The 17,736-nt window shown below is 35.6% G+C and overlaps 1 protein-coding gene across 2 annotated transcripts; it reads right to left on the reverse strand.

Moving 5' to 3' along the window:
• Positions 1 to 290: 290 nt before the first annotated feature.
• On the reverse strand, positions 291 to 16,600 carry LOC117341590 (IWS1-like protein). 2 transcript variants are annotated; one of them, XR_004535669.1, is made up of 17 exons: positions 16,459 to 16,600; positions 16,005 to 16,072; positions 14,408 to 15,554; positions 13,837 to 13,873; positions 12,209 to 12,272; positions 11,647 to 11,704; positions 11,228 to 11,336; positions 10,144 to 10,297; positions 9,521 to 9,603; positions 9,084 to 9,135; positions 8,893 to 8,970; positions 7,077 to 7,194; positions 5,745 to 5,853; positions 4,925 to 4,981; positions 4,216 to 4,324; positions 1,861 to 3,870; positions 291 to 1,770 (listed from the first exon to the last, which is right to left on the reverse strand). XR_004535669.1 is itself a non-coding variant. In XM_033903442.1 (16 exons), exons 1-16 carry the CDS (start codon positions 16,478 to 16,480, stop codon positions 3,745 to 3,747), a joined length of 2,391 nt encoding a protein of 796 aa, XP_033759333.1. In that variant the 5' UTR covers positions 16,481 to 16,600; the 3' UTR covers positions 291 to 3,744. The 2 variants fall into 2 exon arrangements, 1 of the variants encoding a protein (XP_033759333.1); XM_033903442.1 differs by having other exon boundaries at positions 291 to 3,870.
• Between the last annotated feature and the right edge of the window lie 1,136 nt (positions 16,601 to 17,736).

Genomic DNA, 17,736 nt, shown 5'->3' on the forward strand with positions numbered 1-17,736 from the left:
GACTTTTACTGTTCATCACCAGGCCAGCCATCCAATTAGTCAGTACTACTGGTCAAATAACTGTTTCTACAGACTTTTACTGTTCATCACCAGGCCAGCCATCCAATTAGTCAGTACTACTGGTCAAATAACTGTTTTTACAGACTTTTACTGTTCATCACCAGGCCAGCCATCCAATTAGTCAGTACTACTGGTCAAATAACTGTTTCTACAGACTTTTACTGTTCATCACCAGGCGAGCCGTCAAATTAGTAAGTACTGGTCAAATAACTGTTTCCATAGACTTTTACTGTTCATCACCAGGCCAGCCATCCAATTAGTCAGTACTACTGGTCAAATAACTGTTTCCATAGACTTTTACTGTTCATCACCAGGCCAGCCATCCAATTAGTCAGTACTACTGGTCAAATAACTGTTTCTACAGACTTTTACTGTTCATCACCAGGCCAGCCATCCAATTAGTCAGTACTACTGGTCAAATAACTGTTTTTATAGACTTTTACTGTTCATCACCAGGCGAGCCGTCAAATTAGTAAGTACTGGTCAAATAACTGTTTCCATAGACTTTTACTGTTCATCACTAGGCGAGCCATCCAATTAGTCAGTACTACTGGTCAAGTAACTGTTTCCATAGACTTTTACTGTTCATCACCAGGCCAGCCGTCCAATTAGTCAGTACTACTGGTCAAATAACTGTTTCCATAGACTTTTACTGTTCATCACTAGGCGAGCTATCCAATTAGTCAGTACTACTGGTCGATTAACTGTTTCTACAGACTTTTTGTGAAAAGAAAATGAATGTTTTTGAAAAATGATTTCTATGATTTTAACAGCATCATCAGAATTCCATCAACAGATGATCATACACGTTAGATTTTCTCAAATGTCTCACTTTTCAAGTGAAAGTCATACTCAAATGATTTAAAACATGCATGTAACGGACAAGAAAAAAGTCCCATTAAGCAAAAAATCACCACCAACATTAAAATAATACCAGAATAAAGTTTGACAGGCAATATATCCTATCTCAGACCTATGTACAAGATATCAAGACCTGTATCCGACCTTTATCAGACCTTCAGACCTGTATCATATATCAGACATGTATCGGATATCAGACATGTATCAGATATCAGACCTGTATCATATATCAGACATGTATCAGATATCAGACCTGTATCAGATATCAGACATGTATCATATATCAGACATGTATCGGATATCAGACATGTATCAGATATCAGACCTGTATCATATATCAGACATGTATCAGACCTGTATCATATATCAGACATGTATCAGACCTGTATCATATATCAGACATGTATCAAATATCAGACCTGTATCAGATATCAGACATGTATCAGATATCAGACCTGTATCAGATATCAGACCTGTCTCAGATTTCAGACCTGTATCGGATATCAGACAAGTATCAGATATGAATCAGATATCAGACCTGTATCAGATATCAGACCTATATCATATATCAGATATCAGACCTGTATCCGACCTTCAGACATGTATCAGATATCAGACATGTATCAGATATCAGACATGTATCAGATATCAGACCTGTATCAGATATCAGACATGTATCGGATATCAGACCTGTATCGGATATCAGACCTGTATCAGATATCAGACCTGTATCAAACATGTATCAGATATCAGACATGTATCAGACCTGTATCAGACCTGTATCAGATATCAGACCTGTATCAGATATCAGACCTGTATCATATATCAGACCTGTATCAGATATCAGACCTGTATCAGACATGTATAAGACCTGTATCAGATATCAGACCTGTAACAGATATCAGATATCAGACATGTATCAGATATCAGACATCAGACTCGATGTCTTTATAATAGGCTGCATCTTCTCCAACAACCACTATGTACAGAACTGCTTTATTTCTGGATGTTTCCTGTTGGATATATATTTCATGAGTTCTGTGGAGAAATTAGGTGACCAGCACTTGGTCAATTCTTGGTGAACCTCTGGACTTATTGCAGAACAATGAAATAATCTTTCTACTCAACTGGGACACAGGTTAACTACTGGTTAAATACGGTAAAATAACATTAAGAGTTAATCATAGTGTAACAAATGGACGTGTTGCTATGTGACAGTAGTTATTTCTTATTGAATGTTGAATGTGGAAGGTACAGTGACAAGTACTCGAGAATAACTCACTGTACTTAAGTGGCTCCACAGAGTTATAAACAAATTATTTCTGATTGGATGCTGAACAGGGAGGTAAAATTACCAGTCCTGAAATACCACTGTACCATAGCTTTTGTTGAACAGAGAAGTTAGATGGTTAGCACTAATTGGTAACTCTTTGTGGTATGAAATTCTTTATAACGAGGCCACATCAGCTAACAATTTTATTTGTTAATCAATGAACCATTAGTAAAGAATTTGCTATGTAAATAATTTGGCTTTGATTGAAAGGCTGATCAATAACCTACATAACTCACTGCATGGCAAGGCCTTACTGGGGGATTATAAAAGTCTGAAACAGTCAAATTTTAATCTCACTCAACTAAGTCTGAAACAGTCGAATTTTAATCTCTCTTGAATAAGTCTGAAACATTCGGATTTTAATCTCTCTTGAATAAGTCTGAAACAGTCGGATTTTAATTTCCTCAAATAAGTCTGAAACAGTCGGATTTTAATCTTCCTCGAATAAGTCTGAAACACTTGTTTTGTAATCTTCCTCAACTAGTCTGAAACAGTCGGATTTTAATCTCCCTCGAATAAGTCTAAAACAGTTGGATTTTAATCTTCCTCGAATAAGTCTGAAACAGTAGGATTTTAATCTCCCTCGAATAAGTCTGAAACAGTTGGATTTTAATCTCCCTCGAACAAGTCTGAAACAGTTGGATTTTAATCTCCCTCGAATAAGTCTGAAACACTTGTTTTGTAATCTCCCTCAACTAGTCTGAAACAGTCGGATTTTAATCTCCCTCGAATAAGTCTAAAACAGTTGGATTTTAATCTTCTTCGAATAAGTTTGAAACAGTAGGATTTTAATCTCCCTCGAATAAGTCTGAAACAGTTGGATTTTAATCTCCCTCAAACAAGTCTGAAACAGTTGGATTTTAATCTCACTCGAATAAGTTTGAAACAGTAGGATTTTAATCTCCCTCGAATAAGTCTGAAACAGTTGGATTTTAATCTCCCTCGAATAAGTCTGAAACAGTTGGATTTTAATCTCCCTCAAATAAGTCTGAAACAGTCGGATTTTAATCTTCCTTGAATAAGTCTGAAACACTTGTTTTGTAATCTCCCTCAACTAGTCTGAAACAGTCGGATTTTAATCTCCCTCGAATAAGTCTAAAACAGTTGGATTTTAATCTTCTTCGAATAAGTTTGAAACAGTCGGATTTTAATCTCCCTCGAATAAGTCTGAAACAGTTGGATTTTAATCTCCCTCGAATAAGTCTAAACAGTCGTAATGTAATCTTAAAGTATGACAGATCAGCTGATAATTCGTCAATGTACAAGCACTTCCCTTCAGATTGTTCATCATACAACAAATAACACAATTTCTCTTAATGGCATATAAAAGTTCTCCATCTCCATGAATGTCTTTCTTCTCCATCCAATAATAAACACAATCACTCTCCTCACCATCATACACACATTCTATCATCATACACACATTCTACCATCATACACACATTCTATCATAAGTCTTTCTCTCTCCACTCAATGATGAAATCTTTCTCTCATAACGCCATTTTTCTCCCTTCAATGCTTATTGTCACCGCACGCTGGCCTTTTCCTACTTTCTTCCTTTCAGCAAATGACCTTGCATGTTTTTCATATCTTGTAATATCTTTTTTTCTTGATGACTGTAAAATTAAAAACCAAATTCTGAATAAAAAAATGTGAAAGAAAACAAAATCACAGAATTATAAGCCAAAATTGCACTTCATACATTTGCTTTCACATAAATATTTATAAAAGAAAAATAATCAATGGTATATAACTTTTTGAAGTGAAAATTATTTCCAAGTGCACAACTATCTTCGTTACTGAAATTTGATAGGATTAATCATACTGAGATAGAGACATTAGAAAATATCAGTGAATCAGTAAAATGGTAAAATTCTACAGTATCACAACGCAGCTGGACATATGGTATAAAAACCAGTACATCATACTGCAGGTGAAGAATGAGGAAACCCAGAACTCACCTTGACCATCTCCTCAACCTTCCATTTCGGCCTCACAACATAATCTTTGTTAGATGGCATAGGAACCCTCGCTCTCATGATCCAGCCTTTGTCACCTGGTCGTAGCGCCCTGAAAGTCATAACATAGATATTGTTTGTTTTACACAATAAGATTGTCCCCCACATCAAATGAAAAGTGCTGTAAACTGTATATTATTCGTATATATATTCTATATTTCATTTTTGCGGTGGTTAATCGTAGATAGTTAATTTTGCTTGCCTTAGCCAGTAGAATGGCGAGAAATTAATTATCACACTGGGGAGAAGTAAAGGTATAGAGGTATGGTTATTCTGTATCAAATTTAGAATGAAAGCATTGGTAATCCTCCAATTAGATAATCTTATAATATAACCACATTGCCCTTACAAAAACACAAAAGGTGCACTTAACAAAACACAGAAAAAATATAATGTGAAATTTGGGTGGAAACAATAACCCCCCCCCCCCCCCCCCCCCTATTTACATACCTTTATGTAGTGAAAACATCTAAAGTCTTTGATTGGAAGACTGAAGATTATATTGGCCGATCAGTAAGGTATGGAACTTTTAATACGTTTAATAAGTACACCTGTACTTATTAGGTCAAATACGTTTATTCCAAGAAGTGTTAAATTATCTCAAATAGAACAGAAAAACAGGATACATTGTATCAAACTGAGTAGGACTTACTGTTGGTCTCCAGCCAAGGCATTGTCAATGTCTCTCCTGGGCGTCATTCCCTCCGTGCTGTTGATAAATACACATTTGTAATACTGACAACTGTATCACATAAAATATCTACAGAAAATGTGATTCTATCTAATACTGACAACTGTATCAAATAAAATATCTACAGGAAAATGTGATTCTATTCAATACTGACAACTGTATCACATATAATATCTACAGGAAATGTGATTCTATTCAATACCGGAAAATTTTCTTGTGAAACTGAATACAACATCTGGATCCAAATATTTTGGTCAATATTAGAGCTCACACAATATTTCCACTTGTCTTTGACTTCTGCCTTTTTTTTTTATTTATTTTTAGTGTTTTTATTAATTTGTTTCACAAGCAGACCTACAAATGCATTAACAGTTTTCAAATTTGTTGACATCAATACCCAAAGAGTATGTTATTGTAAAAACTGTATCCCTACTGCCGATTGGTTTTCAAACAGAAAACCCAACCAAAAATATTTTTTCCACCATGACTGAAATGACTGATAACCCATTCTTGTATTTGATTTTTCAAAAAATAACAAAATAATAAAAATGTATCCCGAATCAATCCATACAAATTATCATTATCATATTAAAACTGTACTGTAGTCAACTGTCATATCTGTATCCACAGAAATTGAGAAAGTTAATAACAGCTTAGGAAAGTTTCATAAAGCAGATACATATCTATAGTCTGACTGAAGATATAGTATTAAGATTTCCAAACTCTCAAATAAATTCACTTGAGAATTCATGACAAAAATTGTCCTTTACTGGGGCATTACCTTAATCTCCGTCTCTTTGGCAGCTGTTCATAATCTCGTTGTTCCCTTTCCTCCTTGGACAACATCTTATAGTTGGAGGTTAAATTGAAAATTGGACGTGACCAGTCATCTAAATAGTCAATATCAAAACATATGATGTACCTTAGATGTTCAAAATAGTTACGCTCAAATGACTTGAGACTACGTTCAAAAGACTCGAGACTAATCCAAGTTCCTTTTAAACAAGTGAAACATAGATAAATTTATTTAAAGGGATATTCTGTACAAGTTATGATTTTATATCCTACATAAGCATCTACTAATTGCTTTTTATGGAAATAATACATCTCAATTTGCAACATAAACAAATTTAAAAAATTTAATTTGTAGAAATTCTCTATAGATCTAATTAGCTAGATCGATTTACAATGTTCATGTGGCTCTGATTGTGTCATTTATAACGTCAATTTTGGCGGATGGAGCAGCGTAATGATTTTTAAGAGAAAAGAGTCCATCAATAAAGTGAATTTTTGCAGGGTATAGATTAAATTATAAGGACTAACTTGAATATATCTTTTATGTTCTGGAGTTATAATACCAAACCGGAGTATACTCTCATCATAAACCGCTTCGCATTTTATTTTGAGAACACTCTGTCTTTTTGTGTTATACTTCCATAACATAAAAATATATTCAAGTTAATCCTTAAATCCACAAGAAATAAATCTGAAGAAGCTATGAAATTGTAATCCTAGCAGAAATTGACCACAGGATAGATATTTTGATGCTGATAACAGTTTTAAAAGTCATCAGAACGAGCTCTTAAAATGTACAGATAAATTTGTGTGGAATATCTCTTTAAATTGCTAAGGGCGAAACACAAATTTCTTCATTCTGAACAAGTTAAGAATTTATCCATTGATCAAAGGTAAAATTCTTTCCTAGCAGCAATCTGAAGTAGCAAGTACTTTCTTTCTCAAGAAAAACAGTATAATGTCAATCTAAGGCATTGTGTTCAAATCTCGTGAAAATACAAAAGATGAAAAAACAATAGGCGAAAATACAATAGGAAATAAACTAAACCAAATAGAAAATACAAAAGTAAATAAACTAAACCAAATAGAAAATACAATAGTAAATAAACTAAACTAAATAGAAAATACAATAGGAAATAAACTAAACCAAATAGAAAATACAATAGTAAATAAACTAAACCAAATAGGAATTTTTAGGTTGTTATTCAAGTTTGATGTTAAGATAATAATCAAAATGTGTAGACTTAGATGACAACATGTTAACAAAACATTTCAGGAAAAAATCTACTTTCTCCTAAACTGCCGAGTGATAACTTACTGATGAGTTTCCCACAGCGTTCTTTATTCTTCTTTGTCTCTCGTGGATGTTTGTACAGGTACATTACTGCTTTGCCAATCCCACTGGCCTTCAGACCTTCGTTACTCACTGTAGGAAACTGTACACAAAGTATACAAGCTGTTATTTACTATTTTGCCTATCCCATATAAACCTTCAACAAATGCTGCTGAAAACTTAAGCCAAATCAATGTTTCATTTTCCTCCATTATTCTAGATATTCTCATTTTGAGGATGGTAGCAAATCGGAATGGTTCAAAACAACATTTTGTGGGCTATTCTATCCCTTCTTATGTATTTTACAATTGAGAAATAAATATAATCAAGCTGAATCAAGTCAGTATTAATAGTGGTTACTAATAGTGGTTGGTAGTGAATCCAACCAGTAATAATAGCGGTTACTAACAGCGGTTGGTAGTGAATCCAGTCAGTACTAGTAGTGGTTGGTAGCGATTCCAGTCAGTACTAACAGTGGTTGGTAGTGAATCGGGTCAGTACTAATAGTGGTTACTAACAGTGGTTGGTAGTGAATCCAGTCAGTACTAACAGTGGTTGGTAGTGAATCCAGTCAGTACTAATAGTGGTTACTAACAGTGGTTGGTAGTGAATCCAGTCAGTACTAACAGTGGTTGGTAGTGAATCCAGTCAGTACTAACAGTGGTTGGTAGTGAATCCAGTCAGTACTAACAGTGGTTACTAACAGTGGTTGGTAGCGAATCGGGTCAGTACTAATAGTGGTTGGTAGCGAATCGGGTCAGTACTAATAGTGGTTGGTAGTGAATCCAGTCAGTACTAATAGTGGTTACTAATAGTGGTTGGTAGTAAATCAAGTCAGTACTAACAGTGGTTGGTAGTTAATCCAGTCAGTACTAATAGTGGTTGGTAGTGAATCCAGTCAGTAATAATAGTGGTTACTAACAGTGGTTGGTAGTGAATCCAACCAGTAATAATAGTGGTTACTAACAGTGGTTGATAGTGAATCCAACCAGTAATAATAGTGGTTACTAACAGTGGTTGGTAGTGAATCCAGTCAGTACTAATAGTGGTTACTAACAGTGGTTGGTAGTGAATCCAGTCAGTACTAACAGTGGTTGGTAGTGAATCGGGTCAGTACTAACAGTGGTTGGTAGTGAATCGGGTCAGTACTAACAGTGGTTGGTAGTGAATCAAGTCAGTACCAACAGTGGTTGGTAGTGAATCGGGTCAGTACTAATGGTGGTTGGTAGTGAATCCAGTCAGTACTAATAGTGGTTACTAACAGTGGTTGGTAGTGAATCCAGTCAGTACTAACAGTGGTTACTAACAGTGGTTGGTAGTGAATCCAGTCAGTACTAACAGTGGTTGGTAGTGAATCCAGTCAGTACCAACAATGGTTGGTAGTGAATCCAGTCAGTACTAATAGTGGTTACTAATAGTGGTTGGTAGTGAATCGGGTCAGTACTAATAGTGGTTACTAACAGTGGTTGGTAGTGAATCCAGTCAGTACTAACAGTGGTTGGTAGTAAATCCAGTCAGTACTAACAGTGGTTGGTAGTAAATCCAGTCAGTACTAACAGTGGTTACTAATAGTGGTTGGTAGTGAATCCAGTCAGTACTAAAAGTGGTTGGTAGTAAATCCAGTCAGTACTAACAGTGATTGGTAGTAAATCCAGTCAGTACTAATAGTGGTTGGTAGTGAATCCAGTCAGTACTAATAGTGGTTACTAACAGTGGTTGGTAGTGAATCCAGTCAGTTCTAACAGTGGTTACTAACAGTGCTTGTAGTATGGATGGAGTGTAGTAGAAATTCTACACTTACGTCTTGCAGGTGCTTTAGAAAGGTATCTCTAATCTGTAGATGAGGCAAACTCTTGTCTGGTAATGGAGCCAGCCACTCCTACAACAGCAAAGTATGAACATCAAACAGGATGACAATGGCAATTAATGATGACTGATGACAACAAATGATGATTTTGAGTTGAGGAGGCAGTAAATACTGTGTATACATACTGTCATAGCTGCTAACACTCCACAGTCCAGGAAAGCTAGATGTAAGTCAGACCTGGAAAAACAAACATGCTTCCTGTAAACAATTGGGCCTTTCACTGTTGGTATAAACAAATACCTTATAGATGAGGTATGGTAAACAAGAGGCACTGACTGATTTAATGGGAAAACAAAACCAAAATGAGGTATCGTAAAGCATTATTAGTACTCACAATCAGTGTGTAACTTATTGATCTAAGTTATTGAAAAATTTGACCCCTTTCTACCTTTTCAAACATCACATATAATCCAATATTCACATAATCAAAGCATCAATTAACAGCCAAAGGGAGGTAAGCATTTTTATTTCAAGTAATGAAAGCGACTTGTTTTCCTCTCATACAGGTCAACTTTTAACAAATTTTGTCTCTGGGTAGTCAGCACAAGATAAAGTTACTTACTTCTTTAACTGAGAATTCACATCCTTGAGATATTTCAGTTTTCTTGTGGCTGGCTTCTTTTGAGTATTCAGCTCTCGGTCAGCCTATAAAAATATGATTTGAAATTCAACCACTATGTCTAAAATATCCACAAATCATAGATTCCAGATCCATAAATCTGTGCTAGCTCTGTATGAGATAAAAAAAAACTTATTGAGATATTCCAAACTAAATTGTTGTTCATAGAATGGTAGAATTAAATTTAAATATATTCATGAACTATACATGATTGCTGTAACCAAAACTGTCATAAGGACAGGTGGACAGAATAACTAAACACCCACAGTTGACTCTTTCTCTGCTGTAGTTATGGCACGATTTTCCCCCCCTATTGTTTAGGGCCTAATTTTCTGATTACAGTTATCAAAGATTTTTTTTTTTAACTTTCAGACAATGAAAAGCAATATCCTGCAGGAACATTATAGGAAGCATAAGCTTCATTGGCCAAAAGAAACAGAAATAACAGCACTGAATCCTCCATACATATGACAGTCCCTATTTCTCATCTGTTCAGGTGACACAAAACTTTGATGTTAAAGGGTTGGCAGACATTTAAAACAGGAATTTGTTACAGAAATACCAACCTCAGCTGCTTCCTTCATCTTTTTTATCATGTCCACAATGAGATCATCATTATCATTAATTATGTCAAAGTCTTTCCTTTTCTTCCTGTTCTTTCTGTTTTCTTCTTTCTTTTTCATCATCATCAGTTCAAAGTCGGAAACAAATCCTGCACCACTACAACAGATATCACAGCAAATCAGCCACGTAAACCATCAAATATATAATTTGTTGTTTTTCCAGCAAATTGCTTATCATCTTTTGCAAGATTTGTAAAATTTACAAAAACAAATATTGAAAAAAAAAAGATTTATTTAGACAGATAAAAGAGGCATGTCTTAATTGTTGATTCTGCAAATTTGGATCATCATAAATTTTGTTATGGCACAATAATGATATCAAAGTATTAGGAAAAAATCAAAAGGTACACAAGACAAATGTAGATTTCCCATTCCTGATACAAATATGGGGACAACTCCAATAAATAACATGAAATTGTAATATTGTAATGAAAATGATGGGAGGAAAGTTCCAAAAGTTCATCAAATTGTAAATGTAATGTGATGATACACTTCATTGATCAGAGGCCTGGGAACGGGTCCTTATATTGATAAGGATAATGCGATAATATAGCAAATACCAGAATTAGATAAGTAAAGGGAAATACAATTCTACCTCAAACTTCTGGTGGCAATAAGATTGGAAATTATAACAGCATGGTTGTGGACCGCTGAACCAGTCAGAGAACACACAGATTATCAACGTAAAAATCAGAAAATGTTAACATACTGCTAGACCAGTCAGAGAACACACAGGTTATCAACGTAAAAATCAGAGAAAATGTTAACATACTGCTAGACCAGTCAGAGAACACACAGGTTATCAACGTAAAAATCAGAGAAAATGTTAACAAACTGCTAGACCAGTCAGAGAACACACAGGTTATCAAAGTAAAAATCAGATAAAATTGTTTACATACTGTTAGACCAGTCAGAGAACACACAGGTTATCAAAGTAAAAATCAGAGAAAATTGTTTACATACTGCTAGACCAGTCAGAGAACACACAGGTTATCAACGTGAAAATCAGAGTAAAATGTTTACATACTCGTTGTCTCGATTCACATCGTCGTCGGAATTGTCCTGTGCACCCTGGCTTGTATCTGCTTCTCCAGTAACTTGGTCCGTGCCTTCATCTTCGTCATCAGACAAAATTGCTGCGATATAAATAATGAAATCAATTTCAATATATTTTGTTTACATGTGTCCAAAAATTGTATTACATGAAGAACTGAATATTCTGAATGAGTCATTATCTCTGCGAGTCGTACTGAAGCTGTGGTAATTTAAGTGTTGATTGGTTTGAGTCATCGTCTCTGCGAGTTGTTCTGAAGCTGCGGTATGTGTTGTCCAATATTAACAGCAACATAGTGTTATAAACCACTATTTGTGCAAAAAACATATTTCATGTTTAAATAGCGGTATTCCAAACTGATAAATACTGTTAAACAAAAGTTAAAACCTTACTTGACTTTTTCTTTTCCTTTTTCTTATTTGCAGCTTCTACATCCTCCTCTCCGAAACCCTACAACATACAAAGTTGATAACACATGACCAGCGTGTTAAGTACTTCCTTCAGTGACATGAATTCCCTCAGCTACCACCTTGTAGAAATAACTTTTGTTTCCTATTCCTTCAACAAATAAAACAATGAAGTGAAGTTTATAGAGCAAGAACAAGGACTTTCAAAGCGTGATTTTATTTGTAAATTGTAGCAATGATGAACTAGATATGAATCTGATGGCCTTGATCTGCAAATGTGTTTAATTTATTGTAGACAAATGAAGACAATCGAAGGGAAGTTACACACAGCAGAATGACAATGATTATATTTGACAAACATGTGTAACAAATTGACATCCGCCATTGACTTGCTAGGGGGCAACAAATCTTATACAAGAGACAGATAAAGAAACTGGCGTTAATCAACTTTAAGAAAGTGATCCTCTTTATCACCATTTGTATTCTGATAAACAAAATTGTTACTAAATACCACTTTAATTGATTCTTAGCCAGACACAAGAAATACCTCAAATTCCTCCTCCTCATCACTGGATCCAAAAATATCTGCGATCAGTTCGCCCACTTCTGACCTGTAACAGTGAAAAGTTATGTAATAAATCTGAAAGAATGGAAACAATAATATTCTGGATCAATTATACACTAACTTTGAACAAAAGGCCCAATGTGCTTGCATTGCTCATCTCATATGCAGTGCTGTTTACAAACACAACAAAGAAAGTGACAGGTGTTTGATTCTTGTGACCTTGCAATAAAATGAATGTTTTGGTTTTGTTTTATAAACAACGTTAGTTTTTGTGTTGTGTAGAGTAAGGTACAGGTTAAATATTTTTTTATAATTTTTTTTTTATTTTCCAAAAAGGTTAAATATTAGTAGAGTAAGGTACAGGTTAAATATTAGTAGAGTAAGGTACATGTTAAATATTAGTAGAGTAAGGTACAGGTTAAATATTAGTAGAGTATGGTACAGGTTAAATATTAGTAGAGTATGGTACAGGTTAAATATTAGTAGAGTAAAGTACAGGTTAAATATTAGTAGAGTAAGGTACAGGTTAAATATTAGTAGAGTAAGGTACAGGTTAAATATTAGTAGAGTAAGGTACAGGTTAAATATTAGTAGAGTAAGGTACAGGTTAAATATTAGTAGAGTAAGGTACAGGTTAAATATTAGTAGAGTAAGGTACAGGTTAAATATTAGTAGAGTAAGGTACAGGTTAAATATTAGTAGAGTAAGGTACAGGTTAAATATTAGTAGAGTAAGGTACAGGTTAAATATTAGTAGAGTAAGGTACAGGTTAAATATTAGTAGAGTATGGTACAGGTTAAATATTAGTAGAGTAAGGTACAGGTTAAATATTAGTAGAGTAAGGTACAGGTTAAATATTAGTAGAGTAAGGTACAGGTTAAATATTAGTAGAGTAAGGTACAGGTTAAATATTAGTAGAGTAAGGTACAGGTTAAATATTAGTAGAGTAAGGTACAGGTTAAATATTAGTAGAGTAAGGTACAGGTTAAATATTAGTAGAAGTCACGCAAATAGTTCAACAAAGTTGATGCATGTAACAATGAGTATGGATGAAGGTAATATGTTTTTGTAACAATGAATATGGATGAAGGTAATATGTTTTTGCAAAGTTGAATCCTGTCATGACTCATCCAAACGTCATTTCTTTTTCTGAAGTCAGACAGACCTTATCTGGGAGACTACTGGTCAAATATTATAACTATAACCCTCTCTATGAATGAGGAGTTGCTAAATTGTTTAAGCAAAGGTTGATCCACGAGACCATTTATATGGGACAAGGTCATTTTTTTCACATACTTTAAAGGGCTTCATCTCAGAAAGCTAGTACAAAACCAATATCAAAACTCTATGACTTCTGGTTAAATAGGGAGAAGTATTAAACTTTGAATGAAAAAGTTGGTGCTGAAATGATGGACAAAGGCTGGCCGGATGCTGCACCATGGCACTTCATCCTTCAGGCCAGGTGAGCTAAGAACATTTTTACCTGGTTATTATCCTGGTATATCACATGAGGATGAAGTTCAGTTAAAAGAGCTTTATATCTAATCACTTCATGGCATGTAATGATATATCATTTCATCAGATTAACAAATCTATATTCAATAACTTACTCCTTGTCACTATCATCTTCGTCGTCACTTCCTTTAGCTGAAATATAAAATACATTCATGGTTTGTAACTTTGTTTTTATGACACTAACATGGTTTGTAACTTTGTTTTTATGACACTAACAAGTGAATAACTCATGTCAGTAATTGCCCAGCTTGCAGCATTAATCATTAATACATTTTCTTCATTGATGCAGCATCTTTTGCATGGTAGAGGAAATGCATCCTTCCTTTAATTTATCTAAAACTTTAAGTATGGTTAACAACACACATAATTTCTTATCATTACATCTCATTGTACATTTGTTACCAATACTGAAACAAAACAAAATCTGAAACATTTTGTTGACAAGAAAATATCAGAAACCCATTAATAACATTCACATATTTGCCCACAATAACCTATGGACAGGTGATGACTACAGCTGCCTGTCATTTTGCAATTAGTATTCAACATTTCAATTAAGACTTTTTAAGATTTTAAGACATTAATCATCAATTTATCATTGAATCCACCTTTCAATGTATGTATATATAACTAAGAAAATTGACAGATATAATTGATTATCCAAACCTTTCTTCTTAAATGACTTCTTTGCTCCTTCATCTTCACTATCAGAGTCTATCCGACGCCGTCCAGCTGGAGATCCGCGAGAACTTTCACTACCTGAGCGCCGAGAACCACGACTTCCACTTCGTGACCGTGAACGAGAGCTATGACTACTGCCAGATCGAGAACGATGAGATGCAGGACTTCCACTCCGAGATCTGCTTCTCGACACTGAACCACGACTTCCACTTTGAGATCGACTTCTGGACCTGGAAGCTGGACTACCACTTCGAGACCGTCTACTTCCAGCTGGTGATCCTGGCACACTGCCACTTCCTGTGGGAGACTGAGGAGGACTACCACTTCCTGCTGGAGAGTGGGGAGGACTGCCACTTCCTGTTGGTGACCGAGGAGGACTGCCACTTCCTGTGGGAGAAGCAGGCCCACTTCCTGTGGGAGAAGCAGGCCCACTTCCTGTGGGAGAAGCAGGCCCACTTCCCGGGGACATAAATGGAATTTCTATTCCAGATGGAGAAGCAGGACCACTGTTAGCTGGAGAATACATTGGGGAAGCAGCCGGAGATCCAGGAGGACTAGCATCTTCCCTTGGAGAACCCGGAGCACTTCCATATTCTCTGGGAGAGCCAGGAGCACTTCCACTTTCAGCTGGAGATCCTGGAGCACTACCTACAGGTGATGCTGGACTTCTACTTCCATGTGCACTTCCTGATGGAGATCCTGGAGGGCTGCCACTGCCAGCAGGAGATGCAGGACCACTTGGTGACCCTGGGGGACTGGCACTTCCCATTGGTGATCCAGGTGGGCTGCCACTAGGGGCAGGGCTTGGTGGGGGACTATCTCCTGGGGAGGCTGGTCCACTCCCTGGCGACATTGGAGGTGTTTCTGGAGACAACGGCCCTTCTCCATCAGGTGAACCTTGAGGACTCCCGTCATATGACCCACCTCTACTTACAGGAGAGGCTGGACCCTCATCCCCAGAATGCATCTCATCATCATCCACAATTTCCTGTTCAACCTCCTCTCTCTCCACTTCTCCTCCATCACTCACATACTCAGCATCCTCATCATCAGCCCTGATGCCACCTCTCTGAGAACCAGTCTCACTTCCAATATCAGAGTCATTTTCCTTTGCCTGGTCAATATTCATCATCTGCAAAGTATATTGTATTAAATGTCAGAGACAGCATTTTTTTTCTATTCATTATGATCACATATAGCAGGAAGAAAATCAATGTACCACATACATTTTATAGTTATATGACTCTGGCAGTATATATACATTTTATTGATATATTTCTCAGATATTTATTTATATTAAAACCAACAATAAGATTCATGATATTAACTAGGTATCATCAATGACATGATACAGGAGCTGAAAAAATACTGTATGACTGATATACTAAAACAATAAATCTGATATCTGTGTTCTAGATTTAATATTTCATATTACCAGCAAACAACATTGCGGCACAAATCATATTGTGGGTCTTTTACCAAGGAGAATTCAATAGCCCTAAAAGTAATATTTATTGAGATGTTATATAATTAACTGCAGATTAGTGAAACTGAGCTTCAAGGTTCAAACACTTAAACAGACCTCCTCTTGGGCTCCTTCCCCTTCCATGTACATTGGCTCGTCTTGCACTGGGGTGCTTCCGCCACTCCCTACAAAACCAAAAGTTGTATTATTAGCACATAATATATATATGTATATATAGGGCGACAGACGCATAGAAGGTTACTGTTAAGAAACGCTTACACTGGCGAATTCGTTGGTGACCCAGTACATCTTGATCGTTTCAGATTTGGTGCGAATAAAAAATAAAACCATATACAGAAAAGTTTTAATATAATGATAACATATATCTTTTACGGAAAAAATCCATTGCCCTCGTTATTATTTAATGTTTAAACGGGGATATAGATTACCACATGAACATCGTAGTTACTTTGTTATGTCCGTTTCGTCTAAAAAAAAATCATATGGTAAAACTGTTGAATGAAACCCAGTCCACCAAAGACAGACATATTTTAAAAACTGAACAAATTACCAGTGTATTCATCTTCCTCCATTACAAGTTTGCCACCAGGTCGTTTGTCTGCGTAATAAACAAGTCTTGCGTTTCCCCCTGTATTTCGTATTTCAACACGCGAACTTGCTCTTCTCGTTTTTATCAACAGGAAGTAAATAAGTTAGCGACATCTATAATGCTTTAGGAAGGGACATGACTCTTACTGCACTATTTATTTTTAGGTGGCGCGCCACCAATCTTAGTCTCTTGTTAGTTTTTTTTCAAATGTTGATCAATAACAGAATGCCGCTCAAGTATATATAAATAACACGACTTTACATGGCGATGGTTTCGAATGAGCTTATTGTTTTGCACCGGCTTACTCTCGCAGTGCGTATGCAGTTTATGCAGAGAGGTGTACAGTAGATATCACGTGATAAATACGTCTCTGGTTTATGTAACATATGTATATCGGCTTCAGTTTTGACTGTTTCACTGTTTTTACAGCAACAACATATAGCAATTAAATTTTAAGATTTATTTATCGGAGAGTGAAACCCCTTATTCTTTATGAACTGAATTTATCCAATATCCGATTAAAACAAGTTTTAATGTTTTATGAACTGAACATTTGCATTATCGGATCTTCACTTGAAATTACGTGACCGGCACTCTAACCCACTGAGTTATCGCGACCCCCATCACATAAGAGCAATATCTACATGATTCGCTATAACTTATTAGTAATGATGCGATAGAACTATATGGCGATTTTAAATTACGTTTAAATGATAACATATTTTAAAATTTCAGTGACAAACGCAAACATTTTGGTGTAGTTTTCAATTCCGGAGGTAATTCGTGGTATGATATATATATACAGAATTTATAAAGATCAGCGTTCAGTTTAATCCGGTTTTACACGTACAACCTCTGACATTGGTGAGACTGTTCACATGTTTTTCTTTCTATTCGTTCTTCTACTGTTGAAATGTTATAATCATGTTTTCTAAAAGGCATATATATATATATATTCACCGGTAATTGAGAACAGACTAATTATCTCCAACTAAGGCCTCTACATGTATAAAATAAATATCATAATTATATACCAAGATTATTAAATATTGGTTAAAAATCGTGCTTAAACCAAAAGAATGTGCTTGGTAAGTCTATATATAACGAGCCTCACACGCAAGCTGAAACTAAGTTCTCGTACCATAAATTGGGCTAAACTAGTGAATAACATATTATGTACTCATTGCTTTGGTCAGGTTTGGCTTGGACAAGGAGTTGGAGATATTGATGTATTTTATC

This window comes from Pecten maximus, chromosome 14 (genome assembly GCF_902652985.1).
Source record: "Pecten maximus chromosome 14, xPecMax1.1, whole genome shotgun sequence".
Taxonomy (NCBI): Eukaryota; Metazoa; Mollusca; class Bivalvia; order Pectinida; family Pectinidae; genus Pecten; species Pecten maximus.